Source organism: Festucalex cinctus, chromosome 1 (assembly GCF_051991245.1).
Source record: "Festucalex cinctus isolate MCC-2025b chromosome 1, RoL_Fcin_1.0, whole genome shotgun sequence".
Classification (NCBI taxonomy): domain Eukaryota; kingdom Metazoa; phylum Chordata; class Actinopteri; order Syngnathiformes; family Syngnathidae; genus Festucalex; species Festucalex cinctus.
The window spans coordinates 52,748,643-52,773,017 of record NC_135411.1 but is presented as its reverse complement, the minus strand read 5'-3'; the positions used below and the strand labels follow the sequence as shown (position 1 = coordinate 52,773,017).

At 44.5% G+C, this 24,375-nt stretch overlaps 1 protein-coding gene across 3 annotated transcripts in view; it reads left to right on the top strand.

Annotated features, from left to right (window-relative positions):
• Positions 1-21,599, top strand: part of LOC144033488 (trinucleotide repeat-containing gene 6C protein-like) — a 54,721-nt gene extending 33,122 nt beyond the window's left edge. Inside the window, exons 1-18 of one of the 3 annotated variants that reach the window (XM_077541658.1) lie at positions 2,318-2,468; positions 3,763-6,279; positions 7,429-7,623; positions 7,890-8,056; positions 8,142-8,219; positions 9,480-9,698; positions 11,983-12,123; positions 12,273-12,392; positions 12,550-12,633; positions 12,765-13,005; positions 13,093-13,254; positions 13,373-13,549; positions 13,652-13,801; positions 14,083-14,193; positions 14,784-15,002; positions 16,620-16,693; positions 16,785-16,924; positions 17,007-21,599. In XM_077541658.1, coding sequence (XP_077397784.1) covers positions 2,444-2,468; positions 3,763-6,279; positions 7,429-7,623; positions 7,890-8,056; positions 8,142-8,219; positions 9,480-9,698; positions 11,983-12,123; positions 12,273-12,392; positions 12,550-12,633; positions 12,765-13,005; positions 13,093-13,254; positions 13,373-13,549; positions 13,652-13,801; positions 14,083-14,193; positions 14,784-15,002; positions 16,620-16,693; positions 16,785-16,924; positions 17,007-17,379 — 5,193 coding nt within the window. In that variant the 5' untranslated portion in view covers positions 2,318-2,443 and the 3' untranslated portion in view covers positions 17,380-21,599. Of the gene's footprint in view, positions 1-2,317; positions 2,469-3,762; positions 6,280-7,428; positions 7,624-7,889; positions 8,057-8,141; positions 8,220-9,479; positions 9,699-11,982; positions 12,124-12,272; positions 12,393-12,549; positions 12,634-12,764; positions 13,006-13,092; positions 13,255-13,372; positions 13,550-13,651; positions 13,802-14,082; positions 14,194-14,783; positions 15,003-16,619; positions 16,694-16,784; positions 16,925-17,006 lie in introns of those variants that run through there. The other 2 variants (XM_077541642.1, XM_077541650.1) reach the window with 2 other exon arrangements.
• Positions 21,600-24,375: the final 2,776 nt, after the last annotated feature.

Sequence of the window (24,375 nt, the reverse complement as noted above, 5' to 3'; positions counted from 1 at the left end):
ATAATAAGATAGAAACCACTTTTTTTTCCAAAGGTGTGTTTGTATTTGTCAGAGTGCTCATTCTACTGGCACATAACAAACGTGCATGGTCAGCTCCAAACCATCCGCTCTGTGTGCCCCTGGGGGACTTCATTAAGCTGGGATCAGTCCAGCTGAGGCCCACACATCCCTGCTAGATTACTTCCTCCTTCCATCACTCAACAAGCATCTCCCAGACTTCATTTTCTGGCATCTCTGTCTCTGCTATTGATCTGATTTCACCGGACACCACAGACTTGTGCTGCGCCATTATCACCAAAATGATACTCGTGTTTATTTTGATCAATATTGTAATCATGATTATTAATCACAAGTATTCATCATGTTAGGGAAAAGGTGATATTTGCATTGCACTACTGTGTAACAAACTGTCAACAGTGTTCAAAATTAATTGAAAATATATATATAATTTATAAACTATAACCAGGGGATTTAAATTTACAGAGCTAATTGAAGGAAATACAATTACAAAATGTGATCACAAAGTCCAGAAAACAAATGCTGATCCCTTACGACACGAGGCACTGTGCTTCCTCATATCCAATTTTTCCTGTACTTTCTCCTCTTCGACGTGACTTGCTCTCATCAGTTCACCGGGGTGATTGTGTGCTCCCGCTGCAGGGTGTGCTGGTTTGTTATTTAGGCAGCTTAATCAAGCCTTAACCATGTGTTTGCCCCCTGGTGGTTAGTTGACAACTGGTTGAGAAAGTGTATGATTAGATATTCAGTACAGCCCACATTTTTAATGTAAGTAATAATTGACAATCAGGTTTATTTAATCATGGCAGCCAAAATCATGATCATGATTAAAATTGTATTATTTATTAATGCCCCATACAATGGACCATTTAATAAATAATAGGAAAAAAAACATTACATGTTTACTCATTCACTGCCTTTGACAAGTATACTTGTCAATTATATTTTTTAGAGCGGGGATAAATGGGGGATAATCTGATTATGCTCCACTGTAAATATCAAACTTGGAAACAACTTTACTGATGCCCAACCACCAGTAGATGACATCATTGCTCTATTTTATATGAAATAATCACAGTTTCAGAGTCCATAGAAGAATGGCTGTGTTTTGGCAAACCTACATTTTTCTGCTGTCAATTATAAAAGAACGGGACGAGGCAAAAAGTAGGGAGTCTATGCTGTCATTTGGTAGATTCGGTTTATATATAATTATTGAATGTAATATCACATGGGCATTAAAAATTTCGAAATTTTCTAAAATGGCTGGCAGTGAATGAATATGTAAACGGTCATTCCTGCTGATCCGAGCTGCGGTGTTTGTATACATGCAAACAGTAGATTCGCTGTATTTGCAGTGCGTTTACTGAATGTCACTCACAGCACGGACTCACCCATGTCTTACATCCTCACAATCATGAGGTTCAGTGAGCAGAACCTCCAGCATAGCAGCACTGTTTTCCACCAAACATTGACGTATTGTGTTGTGGTGCGTGGGCACTGGTATCACTAGTGCACAATGCCAGCCTTGATCCGGGGAGCTGCTGCCATTTTTTTTTCTATTGCCAAGCCCTCAGCCCCTGCTTTTCCTGTAGCTTCCTTACTGTCTCTTAATTGACAAGCACATCATCCAATGTTGTGTTACTCTGCTCTGACCCCTTGACATGTTTCCAGGGCCAACTTTCAATCAAGATTCAATTAGCTTATTTTATGTCTTTTGAGTTGCTTATTTTAACTAAAATTTGAATGCTTGCATTATTTAAGAATAAACAGACATTTGTCATCATGACGTAATGCCCTGTCTCGGATGCAGGTTGTTTTTTGTTTTTTTTTGCTCGATTTCGGTAAGAGGTTTTCAATTGTGTGTTGCCGTGCTAATTGCACATGGAGCGCTCTTAGCTAAATATTTGGTGCCATTTAGTGAAAGGTTAAAAGATCCAAGGCTGTGTTTAGAAAAGCCCGCTTTTTGTTTTACCACATGCCATTTGAGTGCATAAGTGCTTCGCTCTCAGTGATCCATCCGCCACCTACCAACAATTCTGTTCCACATTACTTCAGCTGTGCCGTCCCCCTCCCCCAGCCCGCCTTCTTTTTTAGGGCTTGCATTTCTAGCGAGGGAGCGTATCCGTCGTCGGGATAGGAATAGAGCATGATATAAATAAAGCCAGGGGGATGTGGGGGGGCAATAGATAGAGGCGGCGAGACCCAGCCAAAGCAATGTTGGTGGGAGGGATGTGGGGTGAGGACGGAAGGGAGGGAAGCAGTAGGTAGGGAGGGAGGAGGGAGAGGGGGGTTGTTTCATGCCTCGCAAGAGCTGTGCAACTTCTTGGCAGCATTTCAGAGAGGAGCCTCAGAGGCTTGGTGAGGCAAGCAGACATATTGAGACAAGGATGGTCCCTGTGTCGCACAAAACCTAGTCCCTTGCACGATGGTCGGGAGGCACCTCTCCACAGGTATTTTGTCGCGGCGTGGCGAATCTCTCGCTATTCCTGTTCCTTCCTTGATGCTTCTTCTGTGTAGTTATTTTTGTGGCTCATGTATTCGTACTTTAAAGCTGCAGCGGCAATGCATTGTGGGCACGTGCGAGAGCGTTGTGCTTTGCGTATGTCATAGCGAGTGAGGCATGCATGCTTTTACACAGTGCAGGCAGACGGTAGCTCAGACCCTTTTTGGCTCAAATTCAGGACTGAGAAAATGGCGGTCCTGCTCCTCTCAGTGGAGTGACGCTACAGAAAGACTGTGCGCTGTGTGTCAGAAACACAGTGCCCTCTTTTCCCCTCGCTCACATGCTGCTTTCTCTCCCCCTACTTCAGTTTTGCAAGCGTTAAAAAGTAAGCTGGAATTAAAGGCAAATGTGCAGTGCAATGCGATTGTTTCATACGTATTGCCATGGAAGCTAGTCTTTGCATGCAAGCTTAACTCGTACAGGGTGCATGTAAACAGTCGCAACAGCCACAGAAGAAATGAATGATGATGTGGCGTCAGGGTGACCAATGCACAGACCAGAATTATTTTTCTATCAATGTGTATTGGAAGTGCTCCAAGAGAAAATAATACTAATAATACAGGTATTACTTTAAGTTGTCAGAGCTGTTGTACAGGCAGATGGAGGCGCATGTGTGCGTGTGAGCATACAGGCAAGTCATGTTATCATGCCAATCGGAGGTCATGACTGTGACTGCCTTGCTGGTGAGAGGAAGGTTAAAGATGTCACAGTAGTAGTGCCGCTGATCATTTCTGTGATAATTGAGAAACGGCATACATCGGCACATGTTGTACATTTTCAATTGAAACACATCTTCACACAGTATTGTCTTAGATGTGGCTGAGGTGAAAGTCTCCACAAGTTAACTGTAGTTTATATGAAATATATTTGCAGCTGGAATTTACCAAAAAAAAGAAAAAAGAAAAGAAAAGCAGCCTATTAATCAGATGTTTTAATGTGATTGGTTAAATGTGTACTGAATATTACAGAACATTGATACTCTTCAAAACATGTGAAAGCTGTTTATGATACAAGCAATATGCGGGCAATATGGAGTGTGAGCTTAACTGTCAGTGCTTCTGTATAATGGTTTGTGTTTTTCTACAATAGAACTTGTGATTAAGAATAGAAGTGGGCTCGTTACGTTGCCATGGTATTACAGGTTCTATGTGGGTATGATGACTTACCTAATTTGAAACCCCTTCCTCAGCCACCTTTCTCATACACATTTTTTTTGGTTCTGTTTATTTCCCTCTATACAGAACTGCCCCCACAGAGCAGCCAGGGAGCACAGTATGATAATCCCGTTTGGGGACACCTGCCAGGAGACAGGAGTGCCGCAAGTGCTGCAACTTCCCCTAATACAAGTTGCAGTGATCAACTGATCATTGACCAGAAGGATACAGAGGCTTGGCCTACTATTACTCTTAGCCAGAACAAGGCCCCTCAAGGAAGATGCTCTTTGGAGACTGACCCTGGTCACTTGACCAGCAGCAGCAGTAGCACTTGTAGTACCAGTAGTAACGGTAGTAGTAGTAGTAGTAGTAGTAATAATACTGGTTGGTGTTGTAATACGAGTATGGCCACAGGGGCCAATAGCCAGACAGGCCACTTTCCTGTCAACCACCTAAGCAGTAAGACGAACACTGGACTCAGCCCTGCCAATCAAACTGGAACCAACATGCACTCAAGCCAGGTTGCAGCCAATCGCTGGGGCTCTGGGTCTGGACCGTCTCAGTCCTCCGTGGGCAGTGAAGGGAAAAATGACAGTCCATTGGGAGGGGGGAGCGGCAGAGGTTGGGGCTCTTCATCATCCTCCAGCACCAACTGTAACTTGAACTTGAACCCTAATGCTAATCCATCCGCCTGGCCTGTGTTGGGCCATGATGCGTGTGCAGCAGGGGCAGGCAGCTCAGGGGGAGCCAACATCATTTCACCCCCTCAATCTACACCAAACTTCTGTAATCCTACTGCCCCCCCCTCATCCCAGACCAGCACCTATACTGGAGCCAACACTAACAGTAACTCCTCGGGTATTGGCAGTGCCTGGGGTAGCATAATGACCTCTGATGCATCAGAGTCACACCCTTCCCCATCCACGAATGTGTCTTTCAGTTCAGAACCTCAGAACCTTAAAACTGATGGACCAAATCACATTAATAAGCAGGAACCACCTAGTCCCACCCACCACTTGCCTAGTTGGGCCACTGCATCTGCAAGCCTGGGTGCAATGGGTCAACAGTCGTCCGGGGCCAAGCAGGTCAATGGAGAAGAGAATACTTCTGCATGGGGATCTGATGGCGACTCAAAGGGACCGTCATCTAAAGAGTTGTCTGGCTGGGACTCTGGCTGGGGCCAGGGTGGAAGTGGGTCAGGAAATCCTGGAGGCTGGGGTGAGCAATCCAGTGGCGACTGGGGCAAGAAGCAAACCGAAGATGCCCAGGGAGGCTGGGATGGCCCCAGCTCTCCTTCCCAGGACACACAGACTAGTTCTTGGAACCGAGCTGTGAGCACAACTGCTGCCAGTGAAGGAAGCAGTGACAGCATGGAAGGAAATCCCAGGTCCAAAAATCATTTATCCAGAGATACCCCTGCTCCTCTGTTGCCGGCCCAGGATCTTGACCCGAGGGTGTTATGTAATACTGGATGGGGACAGACCCCTGTTCGCCAGCACACATCGTGGGACATGGACAATACTAAAACCAAGAATGACATTGCCACTGAATCCTGGGACTCTCAAACTGGTCCTAGTGATGCCCAGGGGCCTTCCAATGCTAACATTGGTCTCTCGCAAAGAACTGATACCGGGAGCAAAAACGAGGTGCCTGCTTCTCAGGGAGCTTCAGGTTGGGGAGGAAATATAGCTGCTAGCAACCAACCCACGTCTGGCTGGGGAGATCAACCCAACACTATTAAGCCCCCAAGTGGCCCAGGTGGCTGGGGAAATCTACCAAAAGGAGTTCCCACCACCACACTCCCTAAGAATAGTGGTCAGTCTTGGGGAGAAGAGAGGTCAACAGGGTGGGAGGATTCACACAGCAAGCCAACAAGCCAGAACTGGGGAGAGCAATCGAAAGCGTCCCACAGCTGGGGCAATAGTGGAGTGAACAACTCTGCAAATGACTGGGGAGAACCTGAAGATAGAAAAAAGAGTGTACCCAACTCTGCCTGGGAGGGAGATGCAGAGCGCTGGAAGGAAACTCCTCGAGGCTGGGGAATGCCTTCATCGGGGCAAGGGATGTCAGGTACTGGAGGCAAAGCGGGCTGGGGAGAACCTGTGAGTCCACGTCCCAGTGGTCCTCCCCAAGGCTGGGTAGGCAAATCTCAGGATGGACCCAGTGGCAACATTGGGGGAGGTATTGGCTCTTGGAGTGGCTCAGGCTCTGTCAAGCAGGGCTGGACTGCTGGTAAGCAGGAGTCCTCTGCTGAACCTACAGGGTGGGAAGAGCCGTCTCCGCCCTCAATCCGACGCAAGATGGAGATAGATGATGGGACATCCGCCTGGGGTGATCCAGGTACTTATAATAAATCTGTCAACCTGTGGGACAGAAACAATCCAGGAATGTCCCAAGCTAAAGCTACTACCGGAGGCAATAACCCCATAGGCCCTAACAGCAGTCATCCTCACTCTCACAATCACCCTTATCAAGGACCACATGCACCTTTACAGAATCATGCCCAAAATCCCCAAAACCCAGGACCCACCAGCGGGCCCATGGATCCTGTTTTGCAGCACCAGTCGGGGACATCGCACAACAGGGGCCCTATGATATCTCAAGGTAAGATGGCATTAATGATTTAGTGTCTAGACAGTTGAAATGTCGAAATAACTCCCATTCTGTTTTCCTAACCAAATGTACGGTTCAAAAACTTTTGAAGAACAATGTTGCACAGACAAATAATAAAATCATGACTTGACTATTCTCCTGCAATACACATATTAGTACTCATACATTGATTGTGGATATAGTTTAATTAATTATACTCCAGAAATGTTCTTTTAATGAGCTATTTAAAGTAGATGGGTCAACTGCAGAAGCTGGTCAGTTAGGGCAGTTCACTGTTAAGCTCCAAGCTGTTGATGGACTTAAAGGTAATATCTTGACCTTGCTTGCCCTTGTTGGATTTACATCTAATTCGCTATCCAAATGAGATAAGTAGTGCAGTCCAATCTCTCAATGAGACTCTTCACATTACACAATAACAGGCATATCTGTCATGGCATGTCTGCCTGTCTAACCTTAGGGTAGCCAAAGGAAGCACAAAAATTGTGTTTACAAAGTGCCCTGAGAAAAATGAAAATCACCACAAATGTTTTGAGAGCGATATCGGAAGTGTGTGATTATATGTGGCTGATATCTGTCAGTAGTTGAAGAAAGTCCTGAGATCAATGCTGTTGGGATAGATGCCCCCTGCCCTTTGGCCCTTTATTTTGCATGCTCTCTCAATATCTAAGTGGGAATCCACTTTATAACTATCCGAGCCAGCTGTGTGTTTTATAAATGCTCATCACTGTTTTAATCTCCAAGGCCAGAAATCATTATTATTATTATTATTATTATTGTGCCTTTGTTTGAATCAATATGGTTCTTGGGTCTGTCAAATTGAAAATTAAGCAGCTTTCAGGTCACGCTGTCTTACTGCACTAAACTCTGTCTGGCACTGCTACAGCCACGCAGGTGATACTGCATCTATCATGCCAAGACTGACCAGACTGTGCCAATTCTTGAGTGGACATCCTTACCTCCTGTCAACCAGCCTGTTAAGCCTAACACTGGTTTAATGCTTCCTGCATATAAAAGATAAATTGATTTATGTCAACTAGTGTCTCAGAAAACAAAAAATAGGAATATAGAATGTAATCAATAAAACCACTTTGGTCCTGACGGAAAATCTGTTTGCTCTCTGTTGTCTCCCTTGTCCACCAGGCTGGGGAGAACTACCCAGCTCCCACACTAAACCAGAAAGCTCTTGGGGGGAAACTACACATTCAGCAGTCAATGTGGACAACGGCACATCCGCCTGGGGAAAACCAACTGGGGGCCCCACGGGCTGGGGCGATGGCAACCCAGACAACTACAGTAGGGGGAACCCAGCTATGACAGCTGCGTCTTGCAAACCCGGTAAATTGGCAACCCAATGTGACTTTTTTTTTTTTTTTTAATCACATGAAGAATGAAGAAATAGTGTACTGTGTGTTGTTGTTGTTGTTGCTGGAGAGTTCTGTCAAGATGAGTCAAGGTCATCTGTATTTTCTAGTAAAACTGGACACAATATTTTTCACAAACCTATCCTGACCCCTAGTGGCCATGAAATACTGTGACGCATTTAATGTGGCAACTGCAGCAAGGACTTTTGCCTTTTTTAAATGCCTGTTCTTCATCCCCAGCCCCCAAAGCTATGCAAGATGGATGGGGAGGCGGAGGTGAGGAGTTGATCCTCTCAGGAGGTCAGTGGGATGCAGACGACGGAGACATGTGGAACAGCACGGCTTCCCAGGAGAGCAACTCTTCCACTAACTCTTGGGGAAACGCGCCCAAAAAGATCCCACAAAAGGCATGAACACCTATTTAGAAACAATCTTACCGAAAGTGTGTACTTGTTAGTTTTATTTATTTACTGTGATGCTCTGTCATTGCAGGTAAAAGTTCTAGGGAAGCCAGAAGATGCCTGGATCATGAATCGTCTTATCAAACAGCTGACGGACATGGGCTTCCCGGTGAGTTAATAATATACAGGGTGTTCCAAAATGGTTGACCCCATTCTAAAAGCCCATATCTTGGAAACTACCAGATGGATCTTAATGAAACTAAATACACTTTATGTTGAAGGTCATAAGTTTTATTGGTTAAATTCACAAAGAAAAGAAAATTTGTGAAGAAGGGACGCTGCACTGTCTTCAGTGACTGAGTCCGAGCATACTCTAACACGCAAAATGCCTTTTTTTTTTTTATTATTTATTTTTTTTAAGTGAACGGCATTTCATAACCTGAATAGATAGATAGAAAAGGGCGGCACGGTGGTCAAGTGGTTAGCACGTCCGCCTCCCAGTTCTGAGGACTCCAGTTCGAGTCCAGGCTCCGGCCTTCCTGGGTGGAATTTGCATGTTCTCCCCGTGCCCGCTTGGGTCTTCTCCGGGTACTCCGGTCTCCTCCCACATTCCAAAGACATGCATGGAAGGTTAATTGGGCGCTCCGAATTGTCCCTAGGTGTGCGTGTGAGTGTGGATGGTTGTTCGTTTCTGTGTGCCCTGCGATTGGCTGGCAACCAGTCCAGGGTGTCCCCCACCTACTGCCCAGAGCCAGCTGAGATAGGCGCCAGCACCCCCCGCGACTCTTGTGAGGAATAAGCGGTCAAGAAAGTGGATGGATGGATGGATGGATGGATGGATGGATGGATGGATGGATGGAATAGATAGAAATGCCAAACGTTACACACAAAAACTTGAAACGTTTCTACACAAGCTGTGAAAAATTGAGGTCATTCCAACGAAAATTGTCAAAGTTATTGTCCTACGAAATGGGGTCAAAACATTTTGGAACACCCTGTATGAAGACATATATATATTTTTTATCACTTTTTTACCGTATCAGGTTTCACATTTTTGTGACCTCAAAATGTTTATCTCTTTCATTGTCTTTGTTTGTTTTATTTGCTTATTCACTTACCTACTTCATGTTATTAATTTATTGATCTAAATTTTATTTACTTGTATACTTACTTACAATGTTTGTTTTGTAGGTAAAGTTGTGTTGAGAGAATGAGGACGTTAATGTGGATATTAACAATTTTGGTTAGTGGGTTGGAGGAAACTATGTAACACGCATTATACTTTCACCCACTCGCCCATGAATGCTTGAGAAAATGTATGAAATGAAAGATAATTTGTGTTTTGCTGAAGGATTGTTGTATTTATATGTATTTAAGTGTGAGTGTGTAATGCATTATATTTTTCCGTGACTTGTGATGTGTGCCTCAGCGGGATCCGGCAGAGGAGGCTTTAAAGAGCAACAATATGAACCTGGACCAGGCCATGAGTGCCCTGCTGGAGAAGAAGACCGAACTGGACAAGCGGGGGATGGGGATGGCTGGCCACGACTACAACAACGGGCTTATCAACAAACCCATGAGCTGCCCTCGACCTCCACTTCTCTCCAAAGAACCCTCCACGGATCCCCGTTCGCCCTTCATGGATAAAGTGAGTTAGTTGACTACAAAACTGCTGATTTTAAGATTAAAACCACCCGCTAACATATTTTTTTTCTATTGTATTTGACAGTAGTGTGTTTTTCATATGCATATGCATTGCAAACTCCCCGTCATTTGTTTAACGAGAAGCCTGTTGAGGGTAAAAAAAAAAAAAAGAGAATTTATTTTTATTTTTATTTTTATTTTATTTTTTATTTTTTTTTGTCAGATAAGAATGCATTACCCCTACTTGGACTTCTAATTTATACATAGGAACACATGTTCTTTATTTTGCAATTATATACGGGCCTAATCTTAGAATAGAATAGAATTCAACTTTATTGTCATTGCACTGTCACAAGTTCAGAACAACGAAATGCAGTTTGCATCCATCCAGAAGTGCTTTAGCAAAAACAAATTATATATTTTAAAAATAAGATATAAAAAGTATATACACATTATTGCAGGCTGTAAATATGTATGCAGTATTGATGAACAGCTAAATAATTATAATCGTGTATGACTATCTCTACAGTATTTACAGATATTTATTTATAGTAGTGCAATTATGATCAGGAGACAGTGTTCAGGAGTCTAACAGCAGTGGGGAAGTAGCTATTCTGATATCTAGTGGTCTTAGTCCGGAGGCTCCTGTAACGCCTTCCAGAGGGCATGAGGGTAAAGTGTCCATGTGCTGGATGACTGGAGTCTTTAATGATTTTCCTCGCCCTCTTCAGGCACCGCCTCATATAGATGTCCTCAAAAGAGGTGAGTGGTGCACCGGCGATGCGCTGGGCGGCTTTCACCACCCTCTGCAAAGCCTTCCGGTCCATAGCTGAGCAGTTTCCATACAAAACTGTGATGCAATTGGTCAAAATACTCTCAATAGTGCAGCGGTAGAAGTTCACCAGAATATGTGAGGACAGATGGTTCTTTCTCAGAGCCCTGAGGCAGACGAGCCGCTGGTGAGCCTTCTTAACCAGCCTGGAGCAGCCAGTTGTCCATGTGAGATCCTCAGAGATGTGGACTCCCAGGAACTTGAAGTTGTTCACACGCTCCACCACGATCCCTTTAATGTGGATGGGTGTATGCGGGGCAGCATTCCTCCTGAAGTCCACAATGAGCTCCTTGGTCTTCTCAGTGTTGAGCAGCAGATCGTTGGAGTCGCACCACTCAACCAGATAATCCACCTCCTCCCTGTAGGCTGCCTCATTGTTGTCTTTGATGAGGCCAATCACCGTGGTGTCATCTGCAAACTTAATAATGGTTTTGGAACCACTGAAAGGTCTGCAGTCATGGCTGTAGAGAGAGTAAAGGAAGGGACTCCTCACACAGCCTTGTGGTACACCGGTATTTATCGTGATGGTAGATGAACAATAATTATCTAGTCGGACATGTTGAGGCCGGCTAGTCAGGAAGTCCAGTAACCAGTTGCACAAGAGGGGACTGATGCCTAGATTTATAAGTTTTGCAATTAGTTTTGAGGGGCTGACTATGTTGAATGCTGAACTAAAGTCTATGAACAGCATTCTAGCGTAGGTGTTTTTATTATCCAAATGTGAGAGAACAGAGTGCAGCGCTATGGAGACGGCATCATCTGTGCTCCTGTTCTGCCCATAGGCAAATTGGTGGGGACCCAAGGTGGGGGGGAAGACAAGATCTGAGGTGTGCCAAGACCAGCCGCTCAAAGCACTTTGCAATGATAGGGGTGAGGGCTACCGGACGGTAGTCACTGAGGCTTGATGGGATGGAGTTTTTGGGTATTGGTACGATGGAGGTGGATTTAAAGCAGGTTGGTACCACAGCATGAGCCAAGGACAGGTTGAATATGTCTGTAAGTATACCTGCCAGCTCACCAGAACACGCTCTAAGAACTCATCCAGGAATGCCGTCAGGACCCGCAGCCTTGTATACTGTAATCTTGCTCAGCATCTCTCCTACATCATTGGAGGAGAGAGTCAATGGTTGGTGGTCCAGTCACATCTGCCTTGGTTGCAGTTGTTGAGTTCTTCCTCTCAAAACGAGCATAAAAGTTGTTGAGCTCATTGAGAAAGGAGATATCAGAGGAAGCGGGGGAAGGTCTGGTGGTCTTGGAATCTGTGATCGTCTGTAATCCTTGCCGCATGCGACAGGGATTGGAGTTGGAGAAGTGCTCTTCTACCTTCTCTTTACAGTGGCGTTTGGCCTTCTTGATGCCCCTCTTCAGATCAGCCCTTTCTTACAACTGCATTGTTTGCAGCTCATGGTGTAAGTGAAGCATATGATTTAATGTGTTAAACGTGTTGTTTGTTCAGCAAATGCAGAGTGGAATGTTTGGTGGTGGAGCAGCACAAGCCCGGGCCATGCCTCAGCCGCCTCCTCAGCCGCCAGTGCCGCCTCTCGGCTCCTCTCAGCCTAGTCTACGCGCTCAAGTGCCTCAGTTTCTCTCCCCTCAGGTAGATGCACAGAAACACTGGAAAACAAACTGAGCACGGTGGAATGGACTACAAGTAACAAGATCATAGCCGTCATTGACACATTAGAATAATGCGGTTTTTTGTTTGTTTGTTTGTTTTTGTTTTAATGTGATGGTATCAATCCACAGGTTCAAGCACAGCTCTTACAGTTTGCAGCAAAAAACATTGGTCTGAATCCTGCACTTTTAACCTCGCCAATAAACCCTCAACATATGACACTTCTGAATCAACTCTACCAGCTGCAACTGGTGAGTGTCATTCTGAATCATCTCAATTTTTCGTGTGCCCTTAAAATGGGTTTTATTTATACCCACCAATATTCCTTTAATGTTAAAAGTTCTACTAGCTTGCATTTTCTCTCTCTCTACATATGAGACTGAAAGTGGGCATATGGTTGACTTGCAGGCTTACCAGCGTTTACAAATTCAGCAGCAGATGTTACAGGCGCAGCGCAACGTTTCTGGACCCATTCGACAACAAGAGCAGCAAGTGCGTTCACACTTTTCTCTGTTCATTCCTAAAATGTTTTCACACAATCCATGTGAGGAGCCCAGGTGGTTTAGTTGTAACAAAAAAGGGGGGGAGGCATTCTTTAAAAGTTCCCACTGTGATAATTCCAGGTTGCACGTACAATCAATAACATGCAGCAGCAGATCCAACAGCACCAACGTCAGCTGGCCCAGGCTCTGCTAATGAAGCAGCAACAACAGCAGCCTCCACACTCCCACACGGGCCTCCATCATGGCGGGACCAAATCCACCCTTGACTCATTTCCAGGCCACCCCCAGGCTCCGGGCCTCCCTGACCTACAGACCAAAGAGCCGCAGTCTTCTCAAAACACTTACAGCCCCTATTCTCTCTGTGAGTAATGGGACTTGCTGCGTGAATTGCACGAGGGTGCACTAATCCATGAAATGAATTTGGAATCAATTTTCTCATTCTCCCTAGCTGGACTGAATCCAAACATGAATGTAAACTGCATGGAGGTGGGCATGTCTATGAAGGATCCACCCCAGCCCCAATCACGGCTGTCACAGTGGACGCACCCCAACTCGATGGAAAGCCTTTCGAGCAGCTCTTCCCCCTTAGAACCCAACCTGAGTAAACATGGTGAGGAACAGTTAGAATGAGAAGCATTTAAGTTTATAAGACTTGTTAGTGCAGTAACTGTTAAAAAGCTCAATTGGCAAACTACTACTATAAGATAACCCATGTTCCCACATTTCAGGTACCAACCTGGGCCCCCCTGGAAAGCCTCCACAGCTGGACGACTCTTACAGCCCTTATAACCTGATGTCCAGCTCGGAGTCTCCCACCAGCCCCCTTGTGGCCCCAGACAGCTGGGGGCAGGGGAAGGGAAGCAGTGACAAGATGGCCAATGGAACAAACATCAACTGGCCACCAGGTATGATACATATTCTTCCTGTAAATGAGCAAGAAAAAAAAGTAAATTATGCCTGCTTTTCACATTTGGGAAATATAAATGATTTGCAAACATTTTTTGCAGAGTTCTGCCCAGGCGTACCCTGGAAGGGTCTCCAGAATATCGACCCAGAGACAGACCCCAACATGACGCCGGGTAGTGTCCCAAGTGGTCCCACAATCAACACTAACATCCAAGATGTCAACCGCTACTTGCTGCGAGACAGAAGTGCAGGTGAGATTTGTATTTAGTGAAGAGAGTATTGGGTTCTTTTTAAATATTACATTTTCATTCAAATATTGCAAGCGTTGCCACCAGAGTCTGCTTCTTTACTCCTTTGTTGTCCATTTTCTGCTTAAAACTGCTTCTCTAGTCATTTTTTTTTTAATACACATTAAATCTCTTCTGTTCTGAATCTCATTATTTCTTGTACATTTTTCTTTGATTCCATTTTCTATCTGCTACTTTCCCTTATTTGTTTTTGTGTATTTGTTTGTGCGCTGCCATCGGCTCAGGCTCTTCTCCCACTTCATCTCAGAACGAGGCTCTGCCTCCCTCCTCTGATTGGTCAGTCAGTGCCTACACTAGCTCGTTCAGTCTGTCGTCCCCGGAGGCAGACGAAACAGGTACATGGCTCACCGATAAACACCATACCCACCCCATATTGCAGTGGATAAACACCTGCCCACCAATACTATCCTTTCCCTCCCTGTACTGTAACCTCATGAGCCCCCACCGTTTACTGGAGAGCACCCCCAGCCTGCCTGTCGAGTCATTGCACCTGATTAAGTCGGACTCATTAGTGCTTCCATTCTGACAGCTTGCCTCTCCTGCAGTGCATAACCCCTGTGGTGTCGGTGACCCTCCCTCCTACTTGTGCATGAGAAAACGGGACAGCATAACTTGTTTTTACCTTGACGTTTAACCTGCTGCTCTGTTTGACTGATGAAGGCACCGTAGTAGGATTTTGATTTGCATGAAAGATGAGTAAGCAGCCTGAATATCTAAATCTAGTATCAGGCATAGTTATTGTAGGACTAATTGTATACATTTCTACACCTGTTAACATGGAAACGTGCTGTAAATAGAGGAGCTCAAGAAGATATTTTGAGGATAAACTGAACTATAAGTGTGATGCTTCTGCTCCTGTGACTCTGAATAGATTTTCCTTGGCTTATTCCTTTGGCTCTGTCGAACAACACTTTCTGTCCACCAGGTAAACTGTCAGAGATGAAATCCACTTGGTCCCCGGGTCCCATCTCCCACAGTCAGGCCTCTCTTTCCCATGACATGTGGAAGGTTTCACAGGGACCCCGAAGCAGCTCCACAGCCCCCTCCCGCCCTCCGCCCGGCCTCACAAACACCAAACCGTCCTCAACGTGGGGGGGCAACTCTCTGGGTCTGTCACAAGGCTGGAGCAGCTCTTACACCACGGGTAGGTCACACTTTACGGAGGAAGGACAGCAAATAGTTAATAAATACAAAAGTAACATCCATCCATCCATTGTCTTGACCGCTTATTCCTCACAAGGGTCACGGGGGCTGCTGGCGCCTATCTCAGCTGGCTCTGGGCAGTAGGCGGGGGACACCCTGGACTGGTTGCCAACCAATCGCAGGGCACACAGAGACGAACAACCATCCACACTCACACGCACACCTAGGGACAATTCGGAGCGCCCAATTTACCTGTCATGCATGTCTTTGGAATGTGGGAGGAGACCGGAGTACCCGGAGAAGACCCACGCGGACACGGGGAGAACATGCAAACTCCACCCAGGAAGGTCCGAGCCTGGACTCGAACCGGAGACCTCAGAACTGGGAAGCCGACGTGCTGACCACTCGACTACCGTGCCGCCCACAAAAGTAACAATAATAATAAAATAAAATACAATAGGTTTCAGCGTCATTTAATTACGAGTTCCGACAACCTGGAACTGGCTATCTCTCCAACAGCGAATCAAATCCAAGATCTTGCTCCTCACCTTGAAGTCTCTCCATAACCTGGCACCTCCTTAGTTCTCTGCCCACATCCATCCTTCCTTTCCAACCAATAGGCCCTGTAAACACATAGCCGGGTTTTTTGCAAACGGAGATATTTTTCTCCGGCTTGCCCTGTCAATCCACACATCCGCGGGGATTTTTTTTTCATTAAAAATGAAAGTTTCTAAAAACTCCGGCCAAAGTGAAGATTTGCATATTTCTCCGGCTCGGTGGTTGCGTGTCCGTCAGTAAACTAAGTTTTACATCGTCGTTCTACACACGTCCCTCAATCACATACCTCAAGTTGTTAAAAAAAGAAGGCGACCTGGATTAGCTTCGACACCGGGGAGACCATGCGTGTGTGTGTGTGTGTGTATGTTTAGGCGATTGGGGGGGTGGGGGGTTGTTAAAAAAATCCAAGTGAAGCTTTTTAAAATGTTGCATTTATCCTGTTTTCCTCTATGCTCCGTTTATGATGTACTCATTGACTGGAACTGTTGCCACCTTAAGGTCTGACATTGTTACGAACATACTTAAAAACGCATTAATGCGGTTAGCTGTGGATGTTTTCATTTCTACATATGTGGTTGTGTGGACACTATTTTTTTCTACACCCGGAGGAGAGAAATATCTGTTTTTTTTTGTTTTTTTTTGTTTTGTTTTTTAAATACCCTGCTACTGAAAATGACTGACTGACTGACTGAAAATTACATCACAGTTGCTCAGGTAACATTAACTGGGATGTTAATATCAGTGGACCGCAACTAGTAAAATGGCCGCCCCCTGAGATGGATAAAAATTGATGCTTTATTCATATTTCACGAACGCAGTATTAATCAGAATGCTGTGTTTAGACGAGTGGGAGCGCGTACAATGTATTATTGTATGGAATATTTTGGGTTGACTTCCCCTTTAAACTGTTTTGAGATTTTCATTTGTTATATAGTTGTGGCTTAAACTGATGGGGCAGTTCTAAACGTTTTTTTAGGGGAGTGCCAAGCTTTTTGACTGTTTGCTTTTTGGCTATCGGCCACTTGTGTTCAATAACTCATCTTCCACTTTGGTTCTGCAGCTGGCACCACATGGAGTACAGACAGCTCGACCAGGACCAGTAGCTGGTTGGTGCTGAGGAATCTTACTCCACAGGTAAGAGACCGCCTGCATCTCTTGAGCCTGTGAGCGCCTGACACACGCTTGGGTTTACGGCACACCGTTGACCTCACCCTCTCTGCGGCAGATTGACGGTTCAACTCTGCGTACACTGTGCATGCAGCACGGCCCACTCATCACATTCCACCTCAACCTGACACAGGGCAACGCTGTGGTACGCTACAGCTCCAAGGATGAAGCTGCCAAGGCTCAGAAGTCCCTGCACATGTATGTTTTGGTCCACTCCGAGGCAATGAGTTCTCAGGAGATGCCATCGTTTTCATTGCTGTATGTCCTTGTGTGCGTCCAGGTGCGTGCTCGGGAACACCACCATTCTGGCAGAGTTTGCCGGAGAAGAGGAAGTGAATCGCTTCTTTGCACAGGGCCAGTCGCTGGGCGGAACGACCAGCTGGCAGGCCACTCCGGGGGCCAATCAGACCAGGATGGGCGGGACGGGGTCCGGAGCCGCCCATCCCATCGGCCACGCACCCCACTGGAACAACAACAACGGCGGCGGAGGCTCCGGCGGCACAAAGGCGGGCGGAGAGCTGCTCTGGGGTGGCGTGCAGCAGTATTCCAGCCTGTGGGGGCCCCCTAGTGGAGAGGAGGCTCGGGTCATGGGGAGTCCCAGCCCCATCAATACGCTGCTGCCTGGAGACCTGCTGAGCGGGGAGTCCATGTAAGGACAACGGCGCAAAATCAGTTTGGAGATAATCAGCATGGAGTAACCAATGAAGGTGAAGGAGGAGGTGGAAGGAGTCCACATCCTCCACGCTTCACCTCCTTACCTTCCTCCACTCCTTGTTTATTTTTCTTAAGTTGCAGTTCTGCGAAGTGAAAGTCGCAGCGGTGAGTTTTTACACTTGGAGAAACAGGAAGGTGTCTTTCATTCACTTAAATAAAAACACTTTTTACACGCGTGAACTCGCCGAGTAAAACGTGTACGTGTACCGGCGCGGTGACCAGCTGCCATCTTGAACTCTGCTTAATCCCTCTCCTCCTTTCCGAGGCAATCATACTGCACCTCAGAGACCCGCGAGAAGGCGTCATTCCCAAAGTATAAAATGGAAAGGAAAAAAAAAAAAAAAAAGTCAATCAGAGCGCTGGTTGTACTCTTCGGCTATTCTGGACTCTCAGCACTAATATTGGCCTTAACCTTGTACCCGCCCTGCTTCCCTCACTCACTTGTGGAACTCGGTGAAGAAGCATACGGACCCTTGCACACCCCTCATCTCTGAGCCAGTCAAAGTGGAGCGGAGAGTACATGCTGCTGCGGCCCACAGAAGCAACCACAGCTCACGTCTACAAACAAACGCTCGCAAAGGGAATGATGCAGCTCTCTTCGCCTTGTTCAAGCCATTTATTTTTCTAGTCCGTCTTGTTTTCTTTCGTGAACCATTGCAAACAAATTTCAAAAATGCTTTTATTCAGATGTGTTCACGGGGGTGATTGTGGTGGATGTGACGGGCTAACAAAATGAACCACTGCTATTACGTGGAAGAAACAAAAACACTTGGATGCACTTCAACTGGCAGTTTGGTCTTTGACCTATTTGCTGCACCTCTAGACAGGAAGAAAAAAATTGGTGTCCCGTCACAAAACAACCATTTCAAGCTACGTGCAATATAAGCCAGCACAGACTGTACCGTCCACGCTCCCCACTGACCGACAGGAGAACCACAAACTGCCACTAAAAACCCATCTGGTTGCGAGTGTGTTTGTGTGTGTGAGCTCAGGAGCGTAGCAAGCTTGTCTGTCTGATATTCAAGGACATTCACTTAAAGCACTTCTCAGCAGGCGACGTGTGTGTGTGCGTGTGTGTGTGTGTGTGTGTGGAGTGAAGGCATCAAACCAAAATGAAAGGAGCCTGTTTTGTTTTTTAGTTTTTGGTATCATTTTGCCCAAATGAATGAAGTCCATGTGAAAGACCTGGTCTGTCATAGCACTTACGAGAAGCATCCCACACCCACTGTGCCCCGCCTGCACCCTTCAACGCCAACATAGCGAAAGGAAAAGCAACTCTGGCATGGAAAGTGACTGACTTGCTAAGTGGCGTCAAACTTGACACGGCTGTGATTCCCGGGGGCCCAGAATGAACATGGTAGCAACGTGAAAGGGTAGTGATGGTGGGAGTGGGGGGCAGGGAGTCAGACCACCCCCCCCTCCAGTTTCCTCGCCATTTTTTTTTCTTTCTTTTTTGGAAGCCTTGTTTCCTGGAGATGCGTGTCGTACTCGCATCATTGGAGGCCAGCCGGCGTCCTGGCGTGGCCGCTGAGTGCCTGCCTGCTTGCGGGGCGCCGTGCTCTGCAAGCAGACCTCAAACCCAAACCACCCCCCCCCCCCTCCCTCCTGCCCCTTCCCTCCTCACCTCCACCGGTATTCAGTAACTACTACTATTCTACTACTACTACTACTATTACTACTGCTGCCCTCAGAAACCTCCACTTCCACTCTGAGATGGAGGCCTTTTTTTTTTTTTTTTTAAATCGCATTCTGTTACTGTTGATGTTTGCTGTTACTATTTTTATCATTTCTGATTCTGATATTGCTTTATGCATTGTTCACCCTCCCCAAACGGACGACTTGTAAACACGTGAGCCCGCTTCCTGTGTCCGTCCAGTGAGGATGTGGAGGGGTTAGGGGGGTGGGGGTCATTTCCCTCAGCATACGACACACACTGGTGCTTTATGTTTCACCTCTGGGAGCACTCAGTTCCACTTGGAGCCACCTCCACTGAGACGCAGCCTTCCATTTCTATGCAAAGGACAAGGAGGTGTCAATTCGCAGCCATTGCACCCCCCTCCCCCCCCTCCCCATCTGCCAAACGTCACCACTCCACTTGCCACCTTTTACTACTAAGGCAGCTTCCCGTCAAAAAGACCACCTGGACGCCCACTCGCGCTTGCGGACCTTCTTCAGTCTCGTGCCAACTGACATCCAAATATCACGATCATGTGACCACGCCTCCTCGCTGCATGCTGGGAGGAGGAGGAGGAGGAGGCCATGCTGCTTTTTTATCACCATTTGGAGGAGGAGGAGGCGGTTATGTCTGTGCACTGTTTATGGGTCACATCGGGTACATCTCTTATAAAAACCAAAAAACAGGATCTTTATCAACTTTTTTTTTTTCATAAACTAAAAATAAAATAAAATAAAAAGTTTTTTTGAGCTTTGCACTCCAAATCTGAGGCATGTCCTGTTTTTCCGCAAACTGTCGCCTTCTCAAAGCTTACGTTTGAGCGATTTGGGCCTCTGGCCTGAAGGTGGCGCCAGCTTGAAACAGGAACACGTCTGAAGTTCGGTACCAAGTCTTAAATTTGATTTGATTTCGTTTTGTAATGTGTGTCAGAAACCCCCACCCCCCACACACACACAACTTTCGCTCTTCCAGAGTCACTTTTTTTGACTTGTCATTCAACAAAACAATCACTAATGCTTGGTTGGTTTGTGTGTGGGTGTGGGTGTGTGTGTGTGCACCTTGCGCACGTTGACTCCACACTGGACTTGATAAAAGGAACTGGACTCGGGACACTCGCACCATGCGGAGACCGGCACTCGGGCTCGGCTCTCAGATGTGCCCTGAAATTCTCAACACAGCACCAGCACTGAGTGCCGCCTACAACAAATCCCCCTGCCCCTTGCTTGTGTCAAAGGTCAAATACACACCTCTGATTTTCTTAAACCCCCCCCCCCCCCCTTTTTTTTCTTTTTTTTTTTTAATGAATGAAAAGTTGCACAGACTCAAAGGCAACCGGAACGAATAATGTGTGCGTTTCAATCACTGGTCGGTGTCCCAATAAAGAAGAGCTAAATAAGCAAAGCTCTTATTCAAAGCATGGGTGAGCAACCTTTGCAGTTTTGAAAGAAGTCCTCCAAGGGGTTATGAGGTTTACAAAAAAAATGATTGAGTAAAAGTTTGTTGTTGTCTGTTAGGAACATTTTGGGGAGATTTCTAAGAGATTTAATTTGTTTATAAAATTACACGGCTGAAAAAAAAAAAAAAAAAAAAAAAATCCTCACAGGGTTCCCTATACCCCAACTTTCAACAAATGCCCGGGTTGATTATATGCACATGCTAGTTCATACACATCACGGGCATTTGTGTACGTGCGTGTGTGGCCCCTTGTACCCTCCCTAACATTGATGAGATCATAAACATATCAGACAAATACAAAAAATAATGAAAACAAATACTTGAATCAAAAGAAGCGCCAATAATGTAATGTGAACACTTTTTCTAGTTATTTTTTGTTTCCAATTCAAGAAATGTTGAAAAGGATTGACTTTGAAAAGGCAAAATGTGTGTAGGTGTGTGTGTGTGTGTGTGTGTGTCTGTGTGTTTGCACAAGACTGCTTGTACTGTACGTGAGTGCGAGCGTGTCGGCCATTGAGGTAGTTTCTTGTCAAACTCAGTATTGTTGTGACTTCTAGCCTCTATAGCGTTGCACTGAGTGTCCTCATCCAGCTAAACCCAACCACATGACACAAGTACCGAAGGGGGACAGTTCACGTGTACGTGTTTACTCAAGGACTAAAAGATTACATGTTTTGTTTTCAATGTTTATCTACCTTTAGTGGCTTTCATTGTGGACAATAATTCAAGGAAAGTATGGATCGTATTTGAGCATTGCACCATTTTTCAGACTGCGAGGTGTCTGAACCGTTCCAGGACTCGTGTAACAAAAAATATTTGATTTGATGATCGAGTAGCACGCCGAAAGAGATCTTGCAGCGTTTGCTTTGTTCAGTGTGAGAGGTCTGAGCATCTGATACTTCCAGACATAGAAGAATATCTTTGGTGGCACAATTCCTGAAGCACCTCGTACAAAGTTCAAAAGAGAAAAAAAATAAATAAATACACAAAAAAAATCAACATATATATATATATATATATATACATATATATATATATATATATATATATATATATATATAAAGAAAGACAAAAAAAAAGTATTTGACAGATCTGTGGCCATCGATGTTTGGGGGTAGAAGGACATATGCTGTCTGAGGTGCCTACCTATTTTTGTTTTGTTTTGAGTTATTTTTTTTCTCTCTCTCTCTCACTCATTTCAGCCGCCAGGCCACTGACAGTTTACAAAACACTTTTGTTTCTTTCTGGAGTTCCAAAAGAATTAAACGATGGGAATGTCAGGGGTAATGGGGTTTAAAAAAAAAAAAAAAAAAAAAAAGGATAAAAATGTCAAAAAAAAAAAAAGAGGACAAATGCTTCCATTTTTCAAAGTACAACACAGAATGAAGATTTCTCATGTTACTTTAAGAACTCTGGGATCGAACAGTGTTGTTTCGTTCTGTCTTTCTGTGAGACTAACTGATAGCTAGTATGTTTTATGTTGACTATAGATTTTTTTTTTTTTTTTTTTTACTTTATATGAAACAGAAAAAAAAACTACAAGTAACAAAAAAAAAAATAAAAAATGAAAAGACAATTGCTCACTATCTTGCACACATGAAAAAGTGGATCTCGTCTCAGGAAGGCCAGGGTTCCAGAGTACCAACTCCACATCATTTTAATGTACATTTTGATGACGAATATTATGAATCATCCAAGCACTGAAAGTTATGGATTGGAGAAGGAGGAGCAAATACCTGTCGTTTCTAAATCCGTAGCGGTTACGTAATAACCAAATAATGGACTTTAAATGAATATGGAGTGCTTTTTATATATATATATATATATAAATCTATATATTAAAATTGCTTTACATTTCAAAACAAATGTGGATTGTTTAAAATAAAAAAAAAAGTGAATAAGATGCAAAATGCTGTGTAGTTTTTCTTGAGGTCCCATCCTGACTGAATCAGGAGTGTTGTGCATTATTCTCTTATACGTTCATTTATGTGTGGGTGGGTGTGTGTGGCTCATGAAAAGATGAGTAAATTTGCGGAACATTTGTTGGCACGGCGAGGATGTTTGTGAAAACGAGGAGCTGGTTGTAAAGGAACACGAAACTATGCACAAGTGTCGGAGGAGCAGAGGATGGCCATTTTTCATGGCCTACACTGGTGTGGCTGATTTATTGCAGGGGTTTTATGTGTGTGTGTGTGGGGGGGGGGGTCCTGTATGTGTATTGGTCATTTTGATGTGTTTGTCCCTTGATTCCGATCGACCTAGTGTTACATCGCCATGCTGTGTATTCCTAAAAACCAATGAGCGTCTCACTCTTTAGCACTGTGGGATTACAGACTGTCACCCTCAAGGTTCTTATGGGTTGTTGTTTTTTCTCTCTCTCTCTCTCTCTCTTGGGGTGGGCGGGATATCAGCGGATGTTTGGAATTAGGGCTGCTTTTTTTTGGGTTGGGGAGGGGGGATATTAAGAAAAAAAAATGTCTGTACTGAGATTTAATGATTTACAAAGTCAGTGGCTTGTATTGTTTTATTTTGATTTTTCTCTGTGTATATCTTTCTCCTCATAGAATGTGATTGTTCAAATGACATGCACCGAAAAACAAATGTTTTCATGAACTATGGAGCTTCTTTCAGATATTAATAAAATAGCATTTTTTTTTCTCGGCTGTTTAAAAAAAAAATTTGCTCTTTGTTTTTGTGTATGTGTGTGGTGTTTCAATTCAGCATGTCTGCCTCACAGTTCTAAGGTTGGGTGGTTTGAATCTTTGTGGAGGTTGCCTGTTCTTCCATATATGGGTGGCTCCAACATTCCAAAAACATGCATGTTTGGGTTATTTAAGACTCTTTCATTTGAAATGATTACTTGCCCAGGACATCTTAAAACTTTGCACACTCATCAGTTATCACATGTACTTGGCAAAATAATTTTATGGTTTATGATTATTATTATTATTTATTTTTATTATTTTTTGGGGGGGGGGGCAGCACAAACAATGGCTCGTTGGTGACCCGTACTACATTCTAACAACGCAGCCCCAGTTGTCTGTTCCATAAGAATCGATGATCTTATAAGAGAAGTTTGCGCCATATGCAACATCCCAAGAACTACACAAAAATGTTAAATTCAAAAGGAAGTCCGCCATTTTGAATTTTCTTTAAAATTTGGGCCCACTTTCAAGCCTATTATAGACTCTCATTATTAAACTCTTCCTAGAGATTTTATCCAATTGTTGAAACTCTGGGTGTTTCATGTACTGATGTTCAAGATGAAAAGTAAAAGCAAAACTTATGTTTTCCAATGTTGTTGCTGTGGCGGTGCTCTGTTTGCCATGAAAAATTATGCTGATTTTGGTGGTCTAAATGTGCATAAAAACTCATGAAATTGTTAACACAGATCAGACCTATATATAAATAAAATCAAATCTAATTTGAATGTGCCTGTACCCCAAGATGCAAGTAGGCAAGCCCTTCACAGCTGCTTGCAGCTCTAATTTTTGGTTAAATTATAATTATTTACTTATTTTTATTATTATTATTTTTTAACCTTCATCCTTTGTTATTCAGGACCAAAAAAAACTAACGTTTTAGAAAGTATTGCTTTGCCGCCAAGGAACTATTTCGTAGAATTGAAAATTGACAGCAAAAACAACAACAACAACAAAAAAAAAACATTGAAAATACCAGCAAGTACCAAATAATAATAATAATAATAATAAAGAATGGAAATCAACACAAACATACTGCAGGTACTAAACCTACTTACATATAGCCTACATTTAGATGTTTAAAAAGAAGAAGGACTTGTATA